Source organism: Tupaia chinensis, unplaced genomic scaffold, assembly GCF_000334495.1.
Source record: "Tupaia chinensis unplaced genomic scaffold, TupChi_1.0 Scaffold143647_1, whole genome shotgun sequence".
Classification (NCBI taxonomy): domain Eukaryota; kingdom Metazoa; phylum Chordata; class Mammalia; order Scandentia; family Tupaiidae; genus Tupaia; species Tupaia belangeri.
In genome coordinates, this window is record NW_006203496.1 from 1,116,611 (window position 1) to 1,141,985 (window position 25,375).

The following is a 25,375-nucleotide window of genomic DNA, read 5'->3' on the forward strand; positions in this document are numbered from 1 at the left end:
GGACGCCACCCGCGAGGAGGAGCCCCCCAGGCCCGACGCGCGGGTTCGAGCGCGCCGCCCCGCACCATGCCCCGCATAGATGCGGACCTCAAGCTCGACTTCAAGGATGTCCTGCTCCGACCGAAGCGGAGCAGCCTCAGGAGCCGAGCCGAGGTGGGGGCCGCTGGCAAGTCCCAGCCGGCAGGGGCGCGGAGGAGGTGGGTGGCGGTGGCACTGTCACCCTGCCTGAGCGGCGTGCCTGGGGCCGAGAGCCGCGCCGCTCCCCCCGCACTGTGGCAGGGACAGAGATGGAGGCGCCCGGCTCGCCCCAATCCTCGTCCGGTGGGGTGCGCCAGAGGAAGTTTACCGGGAACCAGCCCCACGGGGGAGCGGGGATCACGTGGCCCGCTGACTTAGAAGGAATGGGGGTGGGCGGCGAAAGGGAAACTGGAGCTGATGGAAAGGAGACCCCGCGGCCCCGATTTCCGGCAGCGTCTCCCTGTGCTGGGACCCACTGCTGCCGCAGCGTCCGGGCCAGCGTTGTCATGTTCCTAACGTGTCTGGAAAACCGGGGAGCTTCATGGCACAAATTCAGCGTTTACTCTCCGAGAGTGGGTGGCCTTGCTGGGAGTGGGGCCACGGGACGCGTTCCTGGTGGCACCGTGGACCTGGATAACCCTCAGCCCCAGCCCAGCTCAGCCCCGGAGAAGCCGAAGACCCCGGGGTGCTGGTGGTGGAGTGAATTGGGAGCTGCAGGCATTTTACTAGTTCTTGGTTGAGGAGTGCAAGGCCTTAGGAACAGGTGGAGACCCGGCTGGAAATAGCTCGGTGCGGGGGGAGGGAGGCCAGTCCCTGAAGGGTAAAGTAGTTGCAAGGACAGGCAGAGGCCCCTGGAGCAGTGCCGCTGGTGACAATGCTTGGCCAGGTTGTCTAGGCTAGAGAGGAAGGCGGGACGCGGCTGTGCCTGCCTGGGGGGTGGTGAGCTGGGGGGCCGAGCAAGCCTGCTTCCGCTCAACTCCACACACAAGACCGTAAATAAACACCCAGGGCCGAGAACTCGCTGCCTACCCCCATGCCCAGCCTGCTGCAGTGCTTGCTGCTGCCAGCCCAGGGCGTGTTTGGACTTAGGGAGCCGGTGTCCTGCAGCGAATCACCTTCTCCAGGGCAGCCTTGGCTGGCTGGGGCGGCAGGAACAGGAGGAATAGAACTCAGAGGCGTGATTAACCCACGTCTGCCCAGATGAGCAACGCTGTGCTTGTCCTTGATCATGTTGTCCTTTTAGGTGTTGAAGAGCTGACTCTTAGAACCCAAATAGTTTAGAAGGCAGGCCTGGGTCTCCAGAAGTCCAGACTGTAGCCAGTGCTCAAGGGCAGATGGAGATGAGATGGCCCAGGGATTAATTCTGAGCAGACTGATACCTTAATGGCCTCGGTAGTCTATAAAATACTCAAAACCTATTGAATAGAGAGTACGTCATTTGTTTTTTTAATTCTATCTTCCAAACCAAGATGTATTGTATGTATTTTCTGAACCAAGGATTATCTGGAAAAGGTAAAGCATTTGAAATTTATGTACTAGAACGGATTATTCCTCCCCAGGGAAGAATGCCATGCCGTGCAACACTTGATTTCATAATTCCGGCTGATTGCAACTCAATGTCTGAGTTTGGACTGCACCTTGCAGTCTGCACATGTCGGTTGCAGTGAGAACTGAGTGCCCTTGAAAAGAGGTTTTCCCAGTTTCACTTTGGTGGGAGTTTGCCAGCTACGTGTCCAGAAACTCGAGTTCACTGGCCTTGCTTTTTCAATAGTTCCCCTAATGGTTTAGCTCCTGGGTGCATTGGGGCTTCTGCCTAGCCAGCCACCCACCCCCCTTAATCTGCTTTCCTGCCTCAGTGGTGTTGAAGGACCTAGTTAGACCTCTCTCTCTCTTTAAGAATTATTTTATTTAATTTTATTGATTCTTCTTCCATTTGGCGAGATTTGAAAGAGAGTAAGAGAACAAACCACCAGACCTAGGACTGGAACTGCAGTTGATTGTGTGGGAGCCCAGCACCTTAATCACTATGCCACCTGCTGGCCCCAGGCCTCTCTAACCCCCTCTCATACTTTTTTCAGTTTGCTCGTTAATGCCTAAATTTCCTTTTTTTGCTCCCCAAGCCCATTAATTTCCCTTTTCTGTAAGGGAAAGGGGCAGAGAGAGAGACAGAGATAGGCACGCCCCATAGGGCTCCCATACTGCAATGAACTCCTGGCCTCAGCCAGCCCCAGACTGTGGGCATGTGTGTACTCGATGTGTTCAGGGAAGCCTGTGGATACGAACCTGGAACGCTACAAAGTGGTCCAGCCTTGCAGAGCACTGTGTTACCACTGCACCTCTGTCTGCCCCTTAAGGCCCCACATTTCTGTACACAAAGACAGTCGGAAGCTTGAAACATGTGTACCCTGGCAGAAGTGATACCTGAGTGCACATTTGAAACTCAACAGCAGATCCCAGCCCTGAGCCCAAAGGAGCTAATGTACACCCAGGGGCAGAGTCTGGCTGGGGAAGGACTGTCTTAGTGCTGGACAGCAAGCTTTATAACTGAGACAGCTTTGCTCAGAGTCAGCCCTGTGAAGGATCATCAGGCAGTGAGCAGGAAACGGAGAGAGTGCATGAGTGATCTCCCAACGGGAATTTTAGTGCCCCTGCTGAGACATTCCGTAAGACTCACATAAGCTGAATTTGAGGTCAACTCCCAGAGGGAGAGCAAAGGTAGGGGTGGCCCTGGTGGCTATGGCATGTACTCTAGGTAGACAGTCCTCTCTCAGCTGTACCAGCCCTTGGTACAGAAGAATAAAGTGCTATCAGGTTGCGTGGGAACATTCGGATAATCTTTTCAGGGGAGGTGACATGTTTGTTGACTGAGGCTAGACATTTGTTTTTGTATGACATACTGGAGAGCTTGCATTATTCATTTCCCCAGAGGTGTTCTTCTTTGGGACCCATTTCTCGCTCTCTCTTATCTCACCTTACTCCTTAGGCTAGAACTTAAAAAAAAGGAGTAAACTTATTAATGCAACCTGTTTTAGCCTCTATTGCTAATTAAAGAGTAACTGAGTCTGGGCAACTTATAAAGAATAGAGGTTTATTTAGCTCACGGTTTAGAGGTCCAAGGTCTAACTGCGGAGAACGGTTTTGTTTTGTTTTTCCTTTTTGAGTGGAAGAAAAGGGAAGAAGAGAGAGCCATGATGAGTACCTTCTCCAGAGAGAAGAGTTTTAGTTCAGCTTTCACTGTCTGTGACATATTGGCCCTGCGAGGATGAGAGCGTGGCAGAATGTAGGGAATATTGGGCTGAGAGAAATGAGTCTCTGGCTTTTGTTCAAGCTCACTCTTTTATTACCTTTGCCTCTGTGTTAGTTTTGGGGGCTGCTACCACAAAGTGCCACAAATGGGTTCTCTTCAATAATAGAAACCTGTTGTCTCTCCATTCCGGAGGCTTAAAGCCCAAGATCGAGCTGTCAGCAGAGCTGATTTTTCCTTAAGGTGGTAAGAGAGAATCTCTTCCAGGCTCCTGGTGGTTTCCTAGCCATCTTTGGCATTTCTGACTTGTAGACATCTTCCCACTCTCAGCCTCCATCTCCTTGTGGTATTCTGCCTTTCTGTGTATCTCTGTCCAAGGTTTCCCTTTTATAAGAACATCGGTCATTATACTAGGGTCTCCTCTAGTGACCTGGTCTTAACTTGATCATCTGTGAAGACCGAATGTCCAAGTAAGAGCACGCTCATAGGTATTGGAGATCAGGACTTTGACACCTCTGTTGGGGAACCACAGTTCAACCCACAGAGTCCCTGTAAGTCTTAACTCTAAAATGAGAGGGTTTGACTAGGCTTGTTCTTAGTAATGAATGCAGCAGAGTTGCCTGGAGAGACACTCCAAAACACACGCATTGTCACCAACACAAACAGCTGATCTGTGAAGTCTGGTTTGGTCTCAGCCTGTGTGTGTTCCAGAAGTCATCCTAAGAAGATTATTTTTTTAAACAACTTGTCAGCATGCCCATGAATTCCCCAGAGAGACGGAGAGGGAGAGGGAGACAAAGAGAGAGGGGGAGAGAAAGAGGGAGAGTGAGAGATCACCCCAATAAAGAGTGATCACACCTCAGTCCCTTCTCCTCCATTCCCCCAGCCCTCCAGGATTTGGGACATACCTGCACACATATCCAGCATACTTATTTGTTTCTTTTCTTAATTTGATTTATTATTAGTTTTCTTTTCTTTTCAATTTGCTATAGGACACATGTGCTCACCAGAGAGACAGAGAAAGTGAGAAAGCAAGTCGCTGGACCCAGGAGTTGAACCATGGTCGGCTGTGTGGGAGTCTAGCATGTTAACCAGCACGCTACCTGCCGGTTGTACTTTTCAGGCTGTCAGGGCTGGGATTTGAGCCGTGGTTGGCCGTGTAGGATCCAGGTCCCTTAAACCAGGCCACAGGGCTGGCCCTGTCCTAGGAGAATTCTGAGTGTGCCTGGGTGCACTGGACTGACCTCTGTGTGCAACCTGGGGCCTGCTGCTGGTGCTAGAGTGGCATGAGTGCCTCCGAAGCCTGAGCCCAGTGACCAAGCTGCCCGGGATTGGATCTACATCCAGGGGGCTGGGTCGGGACATATCAAGCCCTGCCCAGCAGAGGTTAAGGGCCAAAACACAGGCTCATTCTCACCCCTAGCCATGCGGGTGAGAATGACCCACTGTCATCCTTAAGTCTAGGAAAAGGGGCCCCCTCCTGGGCCTGCTTCGTTCCTCCTGGGCCAGGCCTGAAGGCTATCCTTTTCCTTCTAGGCTGTGCTCTGGATATCCCTCCCCAGGTGACCTCAAGCTGGTTCTGAGGCCTGCGCGGGCCTCCCCGGGCCTGTCTTCCCGCAGGCACCGATGCTGCTGGCATGCTCACCGCTAACCTTGGAGAGTGGCCTGGTGGCAGCAGTTGGTGGGAGCAGGTGTCAGTGTGCATAGAGTTGAGTGTGCAAGCTGGGACGTCCATAGGCTACACATGAAGGTTTGGGTGGGAAGGGAGGAGGGTGTGCCCTGGGAGCCTAGGCTGCCTCTCCACACCATGTCCCCGTGTCTTCCTGGCTGTGAGTGACTTCCTTTATGTTGCGGTAGGAGAGCAGGGCATATTTTAGGGTGCAGTGTGCTAGCTTGCCACAGGGCACCTCTAAAACACGGTGGGTGGGTCTCCGCTTGTACTTTGGGTTTTGTTTGCTTGTTTTGTTTAGATTTATTTATTTCTTCCATGAGTACAGTGGACCAGGTGAGGGTGGGCACAGAAAGATGCTCATCATGGCCCAACAGGAGTGGCGGGTGGGAGGTTAAGGGAGTAATAGTTTGAAGCTGGCTACTGCCAGGTCTTTATGCCGCCGTTCCTCCCCCCACCCCACCGGCCTCAGCCAGCCAGGATCACGGCACATGCATGTATGCACCTGCGTGTCCAGGGAGACCCCAGGAAGTCAGCCCCAGCCCCTCCTGAGTGGCTTCAGCATCGCAGTGTGTTGCATTACTGCTTCACCATGCAGCCGGCCCGCATAGATATTCGAACCCCGGAGGTGGGTTCGCTGCACTGACCTTAGGGTGTGCTGTAGAGTGGCAGAAGCAGGTGCATTTGAGGTGGGGGAGGAGAGCTGGCCACTTTGTATTCCCTTTGAATCAGACTTAGCAGAGGGGGAAGTGTGGAGGTGCATTCTCAGTCACATTGACCAGCCATGGCAGGTTAAATGCCGTGTTTTGTTCCTGAGAGGCTGGAGTGTTTGAACAGTCTCTCTCTCAGTAACCATCCAGTGCATTTTGTGTGTGTGTGTGTCTGGGTGGATAAGCTTGGGAAAGATCATTTTCTCTTTCCTAGAATGAAGGATTGCATTGTCTCTGACGGAGAAGACTAGAACTGGCAGGAGAGGGTCGTTGTCAAGGCTGCCCTTTTCCAGCAGAGTGCTGATTTTACACTGTGGATCGGATCAGTTTTGGAGTGCCCAGGAAAAGCCCATTTGATCTCAGCTGGGTGCAGATTGGAACTACGATCCCCCTGCGTCTTGGCAGAGTCTAAGAGTAATTTAAGACCAAGGAATATTGGTCATTTTAAGGGTGCAAAGCCAACAGGCTAGGGGCAGTCAGCAGCGTGGAAGGTTGCAAATGGCTCCATGACGTGTTCCACTGAAGTGGAACCGAGAAGCATTAGGAAGGACGTGGAGAGAGAAGAGCTGGCCCAAACGCTTGTGCTTACAGCGTGGTGTTCACCCGCCCCTTTGCCATCTGCGGCCAGTAGTCATATTTATGACATCATCCGCCCAGGAAGCCTCCTGGGATTGGAGCCCTGTGTGGAGAAGCAAGAGAAACGAAAAGGCAGATGAGTCTGAGATGCTCCAGGGGATTTCCTGACCTGACACTGATTGCAAAGTGAAAGTGGTCTCTGAAAGAAGAAAAGCAGCATTGGGACAAACACTGCTAGAAAATGACGATTGCTGTGTCCCCGTGAGGCCAGGGTCAGTGTCGGGCTACATGATTTCAGAAGCAGGTGATTGGCACCCGACCAGGTCACTCTGAGTCACACACCAGACGTGGGTGGTCATTCTCTTTCACGTCCAGCCAAGGAGCAACACTGAATGTTTAAAACAGAGAGGTCGGTGCAGGCATCCGACCTAGCTGAGATGCTGAGTGGGCTACTGAGGTACCCTAGATGTTAGCAAAAGCAAGTAGCCACTCCCACCCTAAAGTAGGAGTCCATGGTTGCCCAGGCACTAGACTCACTCCGGGGGCGCTGGAGCCAGGAACATGCAGTCAGTCCTCTCTGGTCAGGGAACTGGAGTCTGCAGGGGCCACAGCTTCTCCGGGGAAGCTGCCTGAGGAAGAAAGAATGTGGGAGAACTACCTTCTCCCTCTCAGTAGCCCCCCCTTTCCCACCACTCCCTTCTCACTGGCAGAACCATCATCGATGAACTTGGAAAATGGTGGCTGCAGGCGGTGGCCTCCGTAAAAGCAGGCCAAGGGATGGGTTGATGAGTAAGCAAGCTGGAGTCTGCCCTGTCTGTAACTGTTTCAAGACAGAGGAACAAGTGTTTCTGTGCGGAGCATATGGCGGACTGTGTATTCTCCCCAGCTCTTTTGAAAAATGGTCATAATTACCCAACAGCAGTGGCAGTGGAAGGTTAAGAGATTAATGGTGAGGAGTTCACTGCGGGGTGAGGATGGAGTGGGATTCTGGGTGAAAGGTGAGAAAGGGGACTTTACTGGAGGACGGCCACTGTTGGCAGGTATCAGGAAAGAATGGGGCAGATATTCCCAGAGGGGACCCATCCTGTAGTGCTTGGAAGTGCTTGGAAATGGGAAAAAGATAATCTGTATGTGTGTGTTTAGGGCTGGTCGGAGCCAAGCTGAGGATAGGAGATGGCGGTAGGATTGGAGGGGCTGGGGAAGGAGGAGAGAACATGTTCCACAAGTCTGACTTGAATGCAGAGACCTAGTACCTTGTCCGGGTGCTTGAGGATGGTAAGGAGCCTGTCTTAGTCCATTATTGTGTGGCTAACAAATACCTGAGACCAGGCGACTCTAAGAGAATAGGGATTTATTTTGACTGTAAGTTCTGATGACGGGGAAGTCCAAAGGCATAACAAAATGGCGGAAGGCAGAACTCTTAGCCAAGTGTGGTCTGCATCCATGTGGTCTTCTCTCTATTCTCATAAACTCCTCAGAATTCAGTCATGGAGGTACTGCAGTAATGACTTGATCACACCCGAAGACCCCACACTAGGAAAATCATGAAGAAATTCAGTTTTCTCTTATGCCTCAATGATACAATCAAGTCCCAACACATGTTCCTGGGGAACACCCAGGCATTGCCCACAAAGGCCAAACATGAAACTTTGGGAGACAAACTTGTCACCCAAGCTATGAAGAGCCCCCTCTGGCTTTTGCATGCAGGTGGGATTTGGTTTCTTTGGGGATTGTCCTGTCTTTGGAACACCTGGCTCATGCCCTAAGAGAATCAAGGGACCAGATACTTCCTTTGTTTTCTTCTCGCTTGCTCCAAACTCGGGAAATTCTGTACATTTCCACCCAAAAGCAAAGCACTCCTTTCCTTCCTTTTGACCAACAGGTGGACCTAGAGCGTACCTTCACTTTCCGTAACTCGAAGCAGACCTACTCAGGGATTCCCATCATTGTGGCCAACATGGACACCGTGGGGACGTTTGAGATGGCAGCTGTGATGGCTCGGGTGAGACGGGGTGAGGGGGGCTCCCGTTTTCTCTTTGGTGCTCATAATATTGGCAGGTTGTGGAAAGCCTTCCTGGATTTGTTCAGATGTGGGGAAGAAGAAGAGTGAGACACTTTGGGCCTCTGTCCAGAGTTGGCCATTGCTGGTTACACTTCTTTTCTCTTCTTCAACCAGAATATGGAGGTGTCTGGACTTTGTAGTCAGTGAGATGGTCCAGGTCTCTGTCCATTTCTTCCGTAGAAATGCTCATGATAGTATTGGAAATTAGAGCTATAGAAAGGAATTAGACAACATGACAGGTACAGTGTTATGGAAGAGCAACATCACCTTTAAAACCAAGACAGTGCTGCGGCATGCAGTCTGTGTGACAGCACTTATTACATACTTACATAAAGAACATCTACTGAGCACTTATGTGCCGAACACTGCATGTAACATATCCCTTAATTCTTGCCATAACTCCACAAGGTAGGTCCCTTGTAAAGATGAGCAAATTGAGGCAAGAGAGAGCAAGGAAGGGAAACTTGCACCAGGATCCTTCGCCAGGTGAAGACAGTCAAGATTCAAACCCAAACTGACTTCAGAACCTAAGAGATTTTCCTCTCAACATAAGCTGACAGATCACAATAGAATCTCAAGGTCTCTTTAAGCCAACTCCTAGTCTAATTTCCTATAAAGGCAGCCCCCCCACCATCCTCTCCCGGGGAATAACGAAGGGGAAGCTGTTTGTGGGCAGGACTTCTGTCTCATGCTGCTACGCCTAGGTAGAACATCTCATACACCCTGGATGTGCACACCGGGCTTTGCATGTTTCTGTTGACAGTGCCCGCCAAGTGCAAAGATAAACCCAATGAGCTGAAAGAGTTTCTCACTGTGGGCAGCAAGTCTAAACACAGGCGGCACTGGGATTCATTATTAGCCAGTTATTGGGAGGAGTGAGTGGTCCTTCCGACTCTAGGATTAGCGGTACCGCCTATCAGCCCTTAGCCCTCAGTCTCCACTGAGCTTTGGGTCAGGGGCTAATAAATTAATTGCTAATGGAGTTATAACCCCCTTCCATCTTTTCCTTGCTCTGCTTTGTCATCAGCCACTATTACTAATAAATTATGTATTAGTGTAAAAGTGGGTGGAGGAATAGCAGGTGGTAGCTAAGGCACTGGACTCCCACGTGGCCAACCATGGTTTGAGTGCCAGACTTGGTGGCTTGCTTTCTCACTTTCCATCTCTCTCTCTCTCCCTGTCTCTCTGGTAAGTGCTCATACCCTGTAGCAAACTTAAACAAATAATAATAGAGACCAGCAGATGGCATAATGGTTACGTTGCTGGACTCCCACATAGTCGATCATGATTCCAATCCTGGACCCGGCAGCTTAAAACTCAGACTGGGTGTGTGCCCAAGGTCCCAAGAGGAGAATGGAGGAGAAGGGATTGCAGCATGGCCATCCCCCATGGCGGGGGGGGGGGGTGATGTCCCCTCCTAACGCGGGGGGGGGGGGGGGGGGGAGGTGATTTCTTGCTTCCTGTCTCTGTTACTCTTGCTTCCTGTCTCTGTTACTCTGGCGAGTGCATATGCCTTATAGCAAAAATCTCTCTAAATAAATAAATAAAATAAGTCATTCTCTTGAAAAAGTAGGTGGAATTAGGGAGGAATATATAGCCTGGTTAATTCACGTATTACATTATTAGTCCATGGAAAAGCTAGGACTTCCTGTGTTTTTCCCATTTTCACAGGACGTCTCCATACGAATTAGTGTATATACAGACATATTAACCATGTGTGGTTATCTGAATTTCCTATTTCCAGAATCCATAGTTAGTCAAGTTAATAGAGTCATAGAATTTTATTGGGTCATCAGAAAAGTCACGACACATATTTTTCTATGTTTTTCTATGCAAAAATGCATCATGACTTTTCTGACAACCCAATAAAATGGGAGAATGAATTGTGAGTTAGGAAATAAGGAGAGCTAGAAACCTTAGGAAAGAGCACCTTGTTATAGGAGAAGGAGTCTGGGTTTGATTCTGGCCTTTGCCCCTCACTAGCCAAGCAGTTGTTAAATTTCTTAAATTTAAGGGTCATAAGTTCCGTTTCTGCCCACGAAGCTTATAAAACCATTCAGTTTCCCTGAGAATTAAACAAAATAACCTATGCAGAGTCTTGGCACAAAGGTAGTAAGTGCTGGATCGATAGTCATGATTTGAGGCCGTAATTGATGTAAGTCTCTCCCTCAGTCCCGCTGGGTCAGCCCCATGGCACAACAGTTAGTGCATGGAGGAACGGGAGCCACATGGCTGACCAGCGTTCTGACCCCATCAGTTTGTGTGTGTGTATGCCCAGGACCCTAGTGGAGTAGAGAATTGGAGGAAGACGGATTGTGGTGTGACTACATCCCATAGTGAGGTGTGTGTGTGTGTGTGTGTGTGTGTGTGTGTGTGTGTATGCTTGTGTGCTCTCTTGCATGCATACATGCATATGCCCTCTGGCAGTAAAAGAAAGAGAGAGAGACAGAGAGAGAGAGAGAGAGACATGGTGAGCTCCTACCTGACAGAGCCTGGAGTGGTGGTGCACGCCTGTTCCCCCAGCTGGCAGGCTGAGGTAGGAGGACCACACCCTGCAAGACCCCATCAGTTTAATTTAATTTACTTTTGTTTTGTTTTGTGACAGGTCATGTGCATTTGACCTGTAAAAGACGGAGAGAGGGAGAGGAGAAAGCACTCCGCATGGGGCATGGTCACACCACAATCCCTTCTCCACTCTCTCTCCCTCCTTTGGGGATTTTTGGGCATGCACACACATACCTGATGTGTTTTTCAGACTGCTGGGTCTGGGACTTGACCCATACTGTCAGCCATGTGGGATCCAGCTACCTCAAGCAGCAGACTATGAAGATGGCCCTATTTTATTTTCTTAGAACCAGCTGCTTTATGGCTGAGCTTTTAATAAGAAGCATTTGGGTTGTGGACACAAGAAGAACTTTTCAAGTATAAAATGAGGCTCTTGGGGGGGTTGGTTAACCAGAAGTTGTTTTAAGACAGCCCTTCTGGGCCGGGTTTTCATTTTGGCTGTCTGTCTGCCAGCTCTCTGCCTGCCTCAGTGTGGGTGGCCAGGCTGGGTTGGACCAGGGCTCTGAGACTCCCCTTTATCCCTGCACTGCCTCCTGGCATTGCCTCCTAAGTCCGAAATGCAGTGTGATCTGGGCAGATAAGAACAGGAAAGAGTTAAGATTTCACCGGTTACACCTTTGTGTGGTTTTGGCTGCTGGGAGCACATTCAGAGCGAAGCGTGGATGGCAGGAGCACATGCCTCCATCTGCCGGGTCAACACCTCCGGAGGGAAGAGGGGGAGAGGGCTCCCGGCTTCTCATCCTGACCGTGCCGTTCTGTTTCCCAGCACTCCATGTTTACAGCGATCCACAAGCACTACACCCTGGACGACTGGAAGCGCTTTGCCACAGATCACCCGGAGTGCCTCCAGGTAGGAGCACAGCCTGGTTAAAAGGTACAGAGGTTGGAGACAGCACATGGCATGATGGTCACGTCGCTGGACTCCCACATAGTCAATCACAGTCCGAGTCCTGGACCCAACGGCTTAAAACTCTGGGCTCATGTATGTGCATGCATGTCCAAGGTCCCAGGAGGAGAATGGAGGAGAAGAGAATGCAGTATGGCCATCCCCCCTGGAGGAGTGATTTCTCACTTTCTGTCTCTCTTAACCTATGCAGAGTCTTGGCACAAAGGTAGTAAGTGCTGGATCGATAGTCATGATTTGAGGCCGTAATTGATGTAAGTCTCTCCCTCAGTCCCGCTGGGTCAGCCCCATGGCACAACAGTTAGTGCATGGAGGAACGGGAGCCACATGGCTGACCAGCGTTCTGACACCATCAGTTTGTGTGTGTGTATGCCCAGGACCCTAGTGGAGTAGAGAATTGGAGGAAGACGGATTGTGGTGTGACTACATCCCATAGTGAGGTGTGTGTGTGTGTGTGTGTGTGTGTGTGTGTGTGTGTATGCTTGTGCGCTCTCGTGCATGCACACCTACATGAGAGAGACAGAGAGAGAGAGAGAGAGACATGGTGAGCTCCTACCTGACAGAGCCTGGAGTGGTGGTGCACGCCTGTTCCCCCAGCTGGCAGGCTGAGGTAGGAGGACCACACCCTGCAAGACCCCATCAGTTTAATTTAATTTACTTTTGTTTTGTTTTGTGACAGGTCATGTGCATTTGACCTGTAAAAGACGGAGAGAGGGAGAGGAGAAAGCACTCCGCATGGGGCATGGTCACACCACAATCCCTTCTCCACTCTCTCTCCCTCCTTTGGGGATTTTTGGGCATGCACACACATACCTGATGTGTTTTTCAGACTGCTGGGTCTGGGACTTGACCCATACTGTCAGCCATGTGGGATCCAGCTACCTCAAGCAGCAGACTATGAAGATGGCCCTATTTTATTTTCTTAGAACCAGCTGCTTTATGGCTGAGCTTTTAATAAGAAGCATTTGGGTTGTGGACACAAGAAGAACTTTTCAAGTATAAAATGAGGCTCTTGGGGGGGTTGGTTAACCAGAAGTTGTTTTAAGACAGCCCTTCTGGGCCGGGTTTTCATTTTGGCTGTCTGTCTGCCAGCTCTCTGCCTGCCTCAGTGTGGGTGGCCAGGCTGGGTTGGACCAGGGCTCTGAGACTCCCCTTTATCCCTGCACTGCCTCCTGGCATTGCCTCCTAAGTCCGAAATGCAGTGTGATCTGGGCAGATAAGAACAGGAAAGAGTTAAGATTTCACCGGTTACACCTTTGTGTGGTTTTGGCTGCTGGGAGCACATTCAGAGCGAAGCGTGGATGGCAGGAGCACATGCCTCCATCTGCCGGGTCAACACCTCCGGAGGGAAGAGGGGGAGAGGGCTCCCGGCTTCTCATCCTGACCGTGCCGTTCTGTTTCCCAGCACTCCATGTTTACAGCGATCCACAAGCACTACACCCTGGACGACTGGAAGCGCTTTGCCACAGATCACCCGGAGTGCCTCCAGGTAGGAGCACAGCCTGGTTAAAAGGTACAGAGGTTGGAGACAGCACATGGCATGATGGTCACGTCGCTGGACTCCCACATAGTCAATCACAGTCCGAGTCCTGGACCCAACGGCTTAAAACTCTGGGCTCATGTATGTGCATGCATGTCCAAGGTCCCAGGAGGAGAATGGAGGAGAAGAGAATGCAGTATGGCCATCCCCCCTGGAGGAGTGATTTCTCACTTTCTGTCTCTCTGTCTCTCCAGTGAGTGCATGTGCCCTATAGCAAAAATCTCTCTTTAGACAAACAAATAAACAAGCAAACAGCACAGGGGTTGCCAGGGGAGGACAGCTTTTCAGGTTGGCAGGAGCAGAGAGACCCAGAGCTCAGGAGTTCATAGGCTGAGCAAGCCTGTCCCAAACTGAGTCATGAAGTACTAGCATTTACCCTGAAGAGGGACTATCCATGTTTTTCCTTGAAAGGCAAAGGGTTCTATCTACCACAAGAGCTTGGGGAAGACCTCCGTTTTCTGAAAGCCATTTGGAGGTGGATCTGGTCTGAATGTGATTTATGGTTGTAGGAAAACATCTCCCTTTATTTAGCAGTTTTGGAGTAGAATAAACAATATGCCCAGTCTGATAGCCATCAGCAGAAAGACACATATTTGGAGGTGGAGAAATCAGGCCCTCCATCCCCTGCAGTGGGGGCGTAAAAACCTGCAGCTGCATGGGACGCAGTTTAGCAGTTCCTTCAAAGATGGAACCTAAGAGTTGCCGTAGACCCAGCAACTCCGTCTCTCGATGTAGACCCCAACAGAGATGAAAGCCTATGTTCACACAGAAAATAGTTCATGCACGTTGTTGGCCGTGTGATCCCCAAGAGCCCCAAGATATGAACACCGCCACCCCATTGACTGTCCATGGCTGAGTGGCTATATAAAATGTGATCAGTCATTCGCTGGCTCCTGTGGTGGTACATACTACGACACGGGTGAACCTCGACAACGTTTAGCTGAGTGAAAACGCCAGACACCAAAGACCACGTATGTCATCTCATTGACCTGGAATGTCCAGAACAGGCAGATCTACAGAGACAACAGGGACTAGAGGTTGCCCAGGCCTGAGGGGGAGGAGCTCAGAGGGATGATGGTTATGGGGTGCATGAGTTTCTTTTCGGGGGAGGCCAGGAAATTATCACGAAGTTGATGTGACGATTACGGAGCTCTATAGATAGCTTCAAGATCCTCCCTCCTGCTCCGAGTGAGGTACTCTGGGTGAGGCCATGGCTTTCCCCTGACGCCTGGCTTCGCTCTCTCTGGGAACCTTTCTCACCTATCCTTGTCTTCCCTTGAGTTTCCATGGTCTCACACATTTGCACAAGTAGCGCCACAATGCCAAGGTTTGCTTGGAAAACTTAAGAAAGTCAACAGAAGCCAAGGCCACGGTTTCCTCGCTGTGAAAAATCTGTCTACAGGGAAGCCTCTGTGGCCAGGCCCCGCTGTCAGGATGCACTGCGGCTCCCGGGAGTGTGGGAAGGAGTGAATCAGCGTTTAGCCGACTGACGGCACGCCTCGCCTTTCCCTCTGCCGTCGCCTGTCTCTTGAGCAGGTCCCTGTTTGCTCAGGGAGGACCTCGGAGGGTCACTGAGCTGTCCCTGGAGCAGGCGCGGGGTGGAGGCGCTGGCGTCTGGGTGCCGCTGTTCATGCTGTATTCTGTGGCTTGTTCCGGTGCAGCACGTAGCCGTGAGCTCGGGCAGTGGGCAGAATGACCTGGAGAAGATGAGCCGCATCCTGGAAGCCGTGCCCCAAGTCAGGTTCATCTGCCTGGATGTGGCCAACGGGTATTCGGAACATTTTGTGGAATTCGTGAAACTCGTCCGAGCCAAGTTCCCCGAACACACCATCATGGTAGGTTCATGCTCATGAGAGGGTGGGGGGACAGAGGGGATTGTCCCCGTGTGGAGGAAACTCAGTCTCTTCTCCTTACTCAAAGGCTAGTCGAGGGTCATTAGTCGAGGGTGGGTTGCAGCTACAGGTAGTCTATTAACAAATCCCAATCAGCAATCAGTGACTCCTTTTCACTAAACGTCATCAAATGTTTCTTACCATGCGACTCCTATAGTAAAAGGGCCTGTGTCTCTTCTTCTTCTCCTTCTCCTTCTCCTTCTCCTTCTCCTTCTCCTTCTCCTCTCCTCCTCCTCCTCCTCCTCCTCCTCCTCCTCCTCCTCCTCCTTCTTCTTCTTTTTTTTTTTAGGTTTCTACCATAGGGCGTGTGCCCTTGCTGGAGAGAGACAGAGAGACAGAAAGCAAGAAATCACCCCCCCAGGGGGGATGGTCACGCTGCACTCCCTTTTCTCCATTCTTCTCTCAGGATCTTGGGCACGCACGCACACGTGCCTGGCATGAGTTTTAAGCCACCGGGTCCGGGACACGAACTGCGGTTGACTGTGGGAGTCCAACAACATAGCCATTACACTAACTGCTGGTCCATTTTTGAATTTTGAACCTTATTTTTTTACATTTCATCATCGTAAGAAATTTTGGAGGCAGGAATTATTTCTGTTAATGGAGCTAAATCTTCTGTTAAAGGACTGCCAAGGCTTTTTAAGGGATCCTTCTGCTTTCCAAATATGTAGGAAGAAAAGATTAAGAATTGTCTCAAAGTCAACCCGCTGTGTCATTTTACAAGTGGGGTGGGAAACAACATCTTAATTTTTTTTAATAACAATAATGCATGTTAAATATTATGCAACAGGAAGGAATGTGCCTATGTGAAATAGTTTCTACCCCTGGTTCCTCTAGCAGCCTCGTAGGCAGGTGTGCTAGGAGAATCTTCCTCTGATGTTTTCCCTGCCTGGGTTCCTGACACTGAGCCCCTAAGACCTTTGAAATTTCCAGAGCCATAGCATTGCCTGAGCATACCTCCCAAGTCCCTTGGAGTGTCCTGGGTGAAAGGATTATTTTTCATTCTAGTGAGGCAGTGTGCGTGGGTGTGCGTGTGCGTGCATGTGCGCATGTGTACACACTCACCAGAGAGTCAAAGAAGGAGGGAGAAATCACCCTCTTGTGGGACATGATCCCATCACAGTCCCTTCTCCATTTCTCCATCCTGTCAAGATTTTGGGTCTACACGCACTTGTGCTGAGTATGTTTTTCAAGCTGCTAGGGCCTGGATTTGAACTGTGCTTGGCCATGTGGGATTTGGCTCCCTTAACCACTGGGTCATGGGGCCAGCCCCTAACGAGGCGACGCTAGATGGGCTCCTGGATGAGGGCCTTGATCATCCTCTGCAAAGGATTCTTCTTGGCAGAGACCCAGGGCAAGCCTGTAAAAGTGGGTAGAGAAGTTACCGTTTCATGGGTGCAAAATTGAAGTTTGGAATGATAAGGAAGCCCCAGAGGTGGATAATGGAGTTGGTCGTGCAGGTGTTAGGTTGTTGGGGAAGTCATGATGTATTTTCTGTACAAAAATGCACCCCAACTTTCCCAATAATGCAGTACTTTGTGCCACTGAACTGTGCACAGGAACAGCGCATGAGCTCTGATTGTGTGCCAGACTGAAAGGGTGGGCGGAAGGGCCACCTGCACAAGTTACTTTCTTTTTTCTAAATTGCCAGATGCACAAGTGTCAGGAGAAGAGAGAGAGAAGAGAGAGAGAGGAAGCACCTCCCAACTGGGCATGATCACACCGCAATCTTTCACCTCCATTTCTCCATCCTCTCGGGAGCCTGGGCTCGTAACACCCGGTGTGGTTTCAAGCCACGGGAGGTGGGATTCGAACTGTAGTCAGCTGTGTGGGATTGGGCTCCCTAACTACTGTGCTTCAGGGCCAGCCCCCTCTCTCTCTTTCTCTTTTTATTTATTTGTCTGTTGAGAGAGAGACAGAGACAGAGACAGATAGACACGCAGACATGCACACTCTCTCACAAACACAGTTACCCCCAAGAGGGCTGCACAGTGCTCAGCCCCATCTTGGGCCAACCAGAATCACAAGCATATGTGCACCTGTTGTGTTCAAAGGAGTAGAAAATGCGAGGGAATTTCAGAATGTTCATGGAGGAGCCAGCAGGTGGTGTGGTGGTTAAGGCACTGGACTCCTACATGGTTGACTGAAGTTCAAGCCCCAGACCCAGTGGTTTGAAAATCATGCCAGGAGTGTCAGGGTGGATGCCCAAAATCCCAGGAGGAGAATGGAGGAAAGGGATTGTCTCTAAAACCTAGCCATCCCCCACTGGGGGCTAATTTCTCATGTTCCCTCTCTGTTTTTCTCTTTAGGGAACACATGCTCTAAGGCAAAAAATCTTAAAAAAAAAAAAAAAAGTTCATGGAAAAAATGTAAAGTATGAGTTTATTTTGGTACAAAAATACAAATTGAAATCCGTGCACAGTTTTCTCCCAATACTCCCTTTCCTTGGCCTTTTCCAAGTTTCCCTCCTGTGTCTTTTCCTTGCTGCTCACCCTGTCCTCGACACGGAGCAGCAGTTGGTACACAGAGCCTGGAGGGCCTGGGTGGACAGTGTGGGCCTCCCCAAGGAAGCAGGAGCCAATGGAGGGCTGCCAACCTGCCCTAGTGCCCTGGGGAGGGTCAGAGCACCTGTGTGATCAGGGACGTGACTGATCTGCCCGAGTGACCGAGCTTGTCGTGCTGCTGTGTTGGGTCACGTTCGGCTGGCCCTGTATCCACTCCACCCACACAACGTTTCTGCCTGGATAAAGCAGATCCTCACCTAATCACTCCGGCCAGCACCTCCCTGCGTCAGTCACCACGCCCCACACCCGGAGGCCACCCCACTTCTCCAAAGCCTGGCAATACTCTCATAGTTCTCATTTCTGATTTGATCTTTTCCTCTTTTTTCTTTTAAGAAACATTATTTATTCATTCATTTTTTAAAAAAGAATATTTAATCGTATTTATCATTTTTAAATTTGACGAGAGAGAGAAGGAAACTGAGAAAGCAAGCTACCAGACATGGGACTTGAGCCACGGTCAGCCGCATGGGAGACCAGTTCCTTAACCGCCAGGCCACCTGCCATTTATTTCCTTATCTAGAGGAAGAATATACCCTCACACCATAATGCTCCACTTCTCTTTTGTCATGATCCTGGGCACACATACCCAGTGAAGTTTTCAAGTTCCTGGAACTGGGATTTGAACCACAGGTGGCCACGGGGGAACCGTCCCCTTGACAAGGGGGCCAGCTGGTCTTCTCTTTTCCTTTATTTTTGTTCTTGGTTTCAAACTTGCATAGACAGCTGTCTGTACTGCCAGTGGAAACTTCCCCTGCCCTTCCTGGTCGTCAGCATTCTGGCCGTATTGTGCCTCACGGCTGAGGTGCTTCCTAATCACTCTGGGTTTTTCCACACCACAGAGTGAGCCATGCAGGTACGAGGGCAGAGGGAGACACCTGCAGAAGCTTCCAGGTTACTGAAACGGAGCCAGCGTTCTCTTCATTTTTACACTTATTCGATCTTACCTGCTTACACCTGGTCCTGTCTCCATTGTGAGCCAACTTGCATTGGTATACTTCGTCTAAAGAAGGCCCTGGAAAATAAAATGGTTCTGAGGTGGCATCAGATAGGAAGAAAAAAAAATCCATATTGAGAATTGCATGGAGAACTTAGAACAGTTTCTTTCAAGTCTTGTTTTTATTGTTTGGTGTTTTTAGCAAGTCAACCAGTGAGGAAGGATGTGACTTCCGGTCTTGCTTCTCAGGGTTCTCTAAGTGTTGTTTTCAGGCACAGCGTTCTTACAGGCCTTTGCACTAGAAAAAACAAAGACTCAAAAACCCTCCGCATTTCATTATACAAGTAATGCACTGTCTACTGTAGAGTCTAGAAAAGGTTAAAGGAGAAAATCGATGACAGATACTCCCTTCATTTGCACAGAATTTATTAGCGTTTTGCTCTCATTTTTTCATACACACACACACACACACACACACACACACACACACATATATATTTAAATCAAGAGCTGGCCCTGTAGTGTAGTGATTAGGATCAGTGCATAGGGAGCAGAAGCTCGCATGGTTCGAATCTCAGTCCCAGAGGCTTGGAAAACACACTGGATGCTTGCACGAACATGCCCCAAATCCTGATGAGATGAAGATACGGAGGAGAAAGGATGATGGTGCGACCACACTCACCAAGGGTACACTCTCTGAGGAGTGCACACACCCTCTGCCAATTAAAAAGCAAAACCAAGGGGCCAACAGGTGGCACCGTGGTTAAGGCTCTGGATTTGCAAGTGGCTGAGTGTGGTTTGAGTCTGGACTTGGTGGCTTGAAACACTCCGGGCAACCCAAAATCCCAAGGAGAGAATGGAGGAGAAGGGGTTGTGGCATAGCCATCTCCCACGGGGAGTGATTTCTCTCTCTCTCTTTCTCTCTCTCTCTAGTGAGTGCATGAGCCCTATAGCAAAAATCTCTCTCTCTCAAAAAAAAAAAAAAAAAAAAGAGAAGAAAATCAATATCTTACTATTTTTCCCAACATTATTTTCAAGGCATTTAAGAATTTCCCATGCCATTAACTCAATCTTAAAAACACCACATGCATGAGGCCTAAATTGTCGAACCACTTCCACTGTGGGGAGTGTATTTGCAGTTTTGTGCAAATTTTTAAAACCATTAACAGCCCTGTGTTGAGTCTTTGTCCTCGTTTATTGTTATTTCTTTGGGAGAGGATCTTAGAAGTGGAATGATTGCCTCATAAGATGTTCATATTTTTGCATTCCTTCGATGTGGACAGATCCCTTTCCAAAAACACTTGTAGGAAGTAGCCAGCCCACGCTAGTATACGATGCTGTCTCATTAGTCTTTGTAACTATTGATCCTTAGGTGAGATGTGGTACCTCACTGCTACCTTAATTTCCATTTTCTCTGTTTTCATTAGCCATTTAAATTTTTTTGGCACTTATTGGGAAGGGTATTAGCATTTTTCTTAAAGATTGGTAAGTGCTGTTAAAGTTAGTAACCCTTTGTCAAAATTACAGATGTTTTCCTTTTTGTTGATTAGATGTGGGTGTGTGTGTGTGTGTGTGTGTGTGTGTGCATGTTGATTTATTTTTATGTAGATGGCTGTGCTTTTTTTTTCAGTTTTATGCTTACTGTGAGTATTCAAGATTGTCTTCTGAATCGAGGAGGCTAAACTTCTACTTTAACTCTTTTTTAAATGATCAGAGTTGCATGTGCTCATCAAAGAAACAGAGGATCTGATGCATGCACTCGCACATACCCAGTGTTTTCTTTATTTTTTCAAGCTGCTGGGGTCAAGATTTGAACTGTGGTCAGCCATGTGGGATTTGACTCCCTTAAGCACTAGGCTATGGGGCCGGCCCATCTCTTGTTAACTTTATGTCTTCCATGAGAGAGGAAAAGAGAGAGAGAGAGATTGTAACCCCAACAGGGTGCCGTGCCATGATCCACCCTCAGCTGCCACCAGCCCTAGATCATGGGCACTATGCCTGCATGTTCAGAAAGATCTCTAGGCTCAAACCCAGAGCATTTCTCTGTGGATCAGCCTATAGGGCACCACGTTTGACCTAGGCACCATCGCCCAGCTCCTACTTTAACTCTTTAATCCACCTCTGGTCCTTGTTCTGGGCCATTTGCTGTTTTCCATGGTCAGCTGCCATTTGAATTAAAATAGCTTTGAGTCCTGATCATCACCTTTGTCCTGCATGCTTTTAGGTAAGTTAAAGTCACTCTGTCTAGGTTAAAGAAGTCCCTCTGGGGGGAGGAAGGAGGCAGCAGATGGCATGATGGTTATGTCACTGGACTCCCACATAGCTGACCACAGTTCAAGTCCTGGACATGGCAGGTTAAAGCTCATGCCAGGTGCGTGTACATGCATGTGCAAATCCCTAGAAGAGAATGGAGGAGAAAAGATTGCAGCATGGCCATCGATCTTGGGGGATGATTTCTTGCTTTCTTTTTCTCTGTCTCTCTCTCTCTTTCTGGCGAGTGCATGGAACCCTAGAACAAAAATTTATCTTAAAAAAATCAAAAGAAGTCCCTCTGGGAATCAATGTGTTGAGATGACAGTTGGGCTTCAGTGCAAAAAGTATGGGTAGAAAGAGCGGAGCTGCATTTTTCAGGGCATGGCTTTGCAGTTGTGAAAACTCCATCTGGGCATCTTGCCAAGAATTCCATGTACCAGCTGAAGAATCCACAGGGCAGTGAGTTGTAATAAAAGGGACTATTTTTGCATTCCTAGACTCCTGCAGTGAAAGATCTTGTGCTATTTCCAAACCAGATGCATCCTTCTGGTTGATAATTTCCACCACTTCCGGGTTTATCTGTTTATTCTCAGGGCCAAAGCTTCATGTTCTGTCAACAGAGCACATTGCAGTGCTGTGTGGCCCGTAAGGGCTGCTCTGCCCTTTCATGTCTAGACAGGAACCCCGACCCCAGGGTGGACTCCCAAGTATTTTCTCAGCTGTGAGATGATCAGTAGTTTTCTTTTGTTTTTTTTGGAGAGATATCTACTATAGGGCATTTGCGCTATCTAGAGAGACAGAAAGCGAGAAATCACCTATGGGGGATGGGGTGGCCATGCTGCAATTCCTTCTCCTCCATTCTCCTCTTGGGCTTTTGGGCGCACACACACATGCCCAGCGTCAGTTTCAAGCCATGGGTCCAGAGGAGTCCAGAGTGCCTTAATCACTACGCCACCTGCTGGCCCTGATCAGTAGTTTTCTAATCCTGGCTCCTTGGGATTCCGTAGAGGTTCTTGAGGGATTTTGCAAACTGCAAAGCATTTGATGTCCAGCAATAAGACTTGAGTCAGCTGAGTGAACGTTTCATTGTGTGTTTACATATTTGGATTCCCTGTAAAATTGTGTTTTATTCATTGCTGAGGCTGGAAAGTCCTGAGGGAGTTATTCTAAGATTTCTTCTAGTTCTAAAAGGTTACAGTTCCGTACTTTCTCATGCCTTGCCATAGGTCACCTGATGGTCTCCAGGTCCCTATTCGACAGAGAGGGAAACCGAGGGGCACTTTGGTCGACCATTTTCAGACTTAAGCTGACACAGGAATTGGGCCAGACATTCCCCTTCGTGTCCCCCAGCTGCCTGTGGCTTGGGGACATGCACACCCACTGTCACCAGGAGCGGGTCACAGTCATGAGTTGTGCTCTTTCTGTCTCAGGCAGGGAACGTGGTGACAGGAGAGATGGTAGAAGAGCTTATTCTTTCCGGAGCAGATGTCATCAAGGTGGGAGTGGGACCAGGTAAGACGCGTGGGAGAACAGCAGGGAGCGTGGGAGGCATGGCATCGGGACTGGGGACCGCAGATGGCCGCAAGGGAGTACGGAGGTGACTCAGCCACCAGGTAAAGCGTCTCTGCCTGACGCATGGGAGCCATTTAAAATCGATCGGAGCCCATATTCAAGTGTCATGTTCTTCATGATAAAATTCTAGGAATTCTGAACCTTAATGAGAGCATTTAAGTAAAGGTTCACTCCAGAGCAACTCCTTGAAGCATCACTAAGCTTCCAGGTGAAGCTCCTGATGCAAAACGCCATTGAGCTGTTCACGATGTCCCCAGGGACCTTCCAAGTAAGCTCGGCTGTGGTGGAATGAGGTCCTGGTTTCAGAGCGTTACTGCAGAGGAGAACACAGAGTTCGTCAGTGCCTGGGGCACCTTGAACAGGGCTTCGCAGGGTGAGGCATGGATGGGGACACCCAGTGGACCTGATACTTGAGTTTACATGGTTGTCCCTGACCTTGCAGATGGGCTTGCAGCTACAAGGCCACATTTGAACTTGACCCCTGGTCCAGGGGGTTCCCGGCGCCCATAGCCTTCTCTCAGTCATTGCCTCCTAGGACCACGCATTGACACCGTGAGTGGAGAAGCGTGCACAGCCCTCCTGTCCCTACACTGGGTGGCGCCATTTCTCAGGACCAAGTGGTGTTCACTTTCTTTTACTGACATCCTGGAAGATGAACTGCTGTGTTTTAAACTCTGTCCTTGTGCGTCCCTGATTAGCCAGACACTCAAATCGTAGAGAAGGAAAGTAGAGACATTTACAGATGGACCGAAAACTAACAAAGATCTGAAAGTGTATCTTCCACCTAAGAGACCAAAAGACACTGCCAAAGAAGGAAGAGAGCTCTGAAGCATAGGAGAAGAGAGATCAACACTAAGGGGAGAGCCGCAGTGGACCTGCAGGAGCTCGATCAGCTGACCTGGGCAGGCGAGGTGCTCACTGGCTGGGAGAGGGGAGAGCTTGGACAGGGACAGGTGATAAAGATGCTGGAGCTACCAGCGTGCCTCAGCCTGGACCCAAGTGGGACCATTCAAGTAGGACTGTGGTGATACTAGGCAAGGCAGGGGCCCGAGGCAGGGGCCTGCATGGTGGCCTGAGTTGAGCATCCCTAATCTGAAGTCTGAAATGCTCCAAAATCCAAAACTTTCCAAGTATTGACCTGACGCCACAGTGGAAAAATGCACAGTGACCTCCTGTGATGGGGCACAGCTAAAGGCCACAGTTGAAAATACCATCTAGGGACCAGCAGTTGGCGTAATGTCTATGTCGCTGGACTCTCCTGTAGTTGACCGCCGCTTGAGTCTCGGACCTGGTGGCTTAAACTCATGCCAGGCATGTGTGTGTGTGTGCCCAAGATCCTGAGAGGAGAAAGGAGGAGAAGGGATTGCAGTGTGGCCATCCCTGTGGCGGTGATGTCTTACTTTCTGTCTCGTGGTCTCTCTCTGTCTCTCTGGCAAGCACACACATTCAATAGCAAAAATCTCTCAAAATTAAAAAAAAAAAAAAAAAAAAAACAAAAAATGGGATATATCCTAATAGATTATAAAAGCGTCTCTGCCTGACGCATGGGAGCCATTTAAAATCGATCGGAGCCCATATTCAAGTGTCATGTTCTTCATGATAAAATTCTAGGAATTCTGAACCTTAATGAGAGCATTTAAGTAAAGGTTCACTCCAGAGCAACTCCTTGAAGCATCACTAAGCTTCCAGGTGAAGCTCCTGATGCAAAACGCCATTGAGCTGTTCACGATGTCCCCAGGGACCTTCCAAGTAAGCTCGGCTGTGGTGGAATGAGGTCCTGGTTTCAGAGCGTTAATGCAGAGGAGAACACAGAGTTCGTCAGTGCCTGGGGCACCTTGAACAGGGCTTCGCAGGGTGAGGCATGGATGGGGACACCCAGTGGACCTGATACTTGAGTTTACATGGTTGTCCCTGACCTTGCAGATGGGCTTGCAGCTACAAGGCCACATTTGAACTTGACCCCTGGTCCAGGGGGTTCCCGGCGCCCATAGCCTTCTCTCAGTCATTGCCTCCTAGGACCACGCATTGACACCGTGAGTGGAGAAGCGTGCACAGCCCTCCTGTCCCTACACTGGGTGGCGCCATTTCTCAGGACCAAGTGGTGTTCACTTTCTTTTACTGACATCCTGGAAGATGAACTGCTGTGTTTTAAACTCTGTCCTTGTGCGTCCCTGATTAGCCAGACACTCAAATCGTAGAGAAGGAAAGTAGAGACATTTACAGATGGACCGAAAACTAACAAAGATCTGAAAGTGTATCTTCCACCTAAGAGACCAAAAGACACTGCCAAAGAAGGAAGAGAGCTCTGAAGCATAGGAGAAGAGAGATCAACACTAAGGGGAGAGCCGCAGTGGACCTGCAGGAGCTCGATCAGCTGACCTGGGCAGGCGAGGTGCTCACTGGCTGGGAGAGGGGAGAGCTTGGACAGGGACAGGTGATAAAGATGCTGGAGCTACCAGCGTGCCTCAGCCTGGACCCAAGTGGGACCATTCAAGTAGGACTGTGGTGATACTAGGCAAGGCAGGGGCCCGAGGCAGGGGCCTGCATGGTGGCCTGAGTTGAGCATCCCTAATCTGAAGTCTGAAATGCTCCAAAATCCAAAACTTTCCAAGTATTGACCTGACGCCACAGTGGAAAAATGCACAGTGACCTCCTGTGATGGGGCACAGCTAAAGGCCACAGTTGAAAATACCATCTAGGGACCAGCAGTTGGCGTAATGTCTATGTCGCTGGACTCTCCTGTAGTTGACCGCCGCTTGAGTCTCGGACCTGGTGGCTTAAACTCATGCCAGGCATGTGTGTGTGTGTGCCCAAGATCCTGAGAGGAGAAAGGAGGAGAAGGGATTGCAGTGTGGCCATCCCTGTGGGGGGG

General features: G+C 49.8%; 1 protein-coding gene across 1 annotated transcript in view; it reads left to right on the forward strand.

Annotated features, from left to right (window-relative positions):
* The first annotated feature begins 7 nt into the window (after positions 1-7).
* Positions 8-25,375, forward strand: part of GMPR (guanosine monophosphate reductase) — a 34,368-nt gene continuing 9,000 nt past the window's right edge. The window contains exons 1-5 of the mRNA XM_006164605.3: positions 8-153; positions 8,100-8,219; positions 11,611-11,694; positions 14,950-15,123; positions 22,362-22,443. Coding sequence (XP_006164667.1) covers positions 67-153; positions 8,100-8,219; positions 11,611-11,694; positions 14,950-15,123; positions 22,362-22,443 — 547 coding nt within the window. The 5' untranslated portion in view covers positions 8-66. The remainder of the gene's footprint in view (positions 154-8,099; positions 8,220-11,610; positions 11,695-14,949; positions 15,124-22,361; positions 22,444-25,375) is intronic.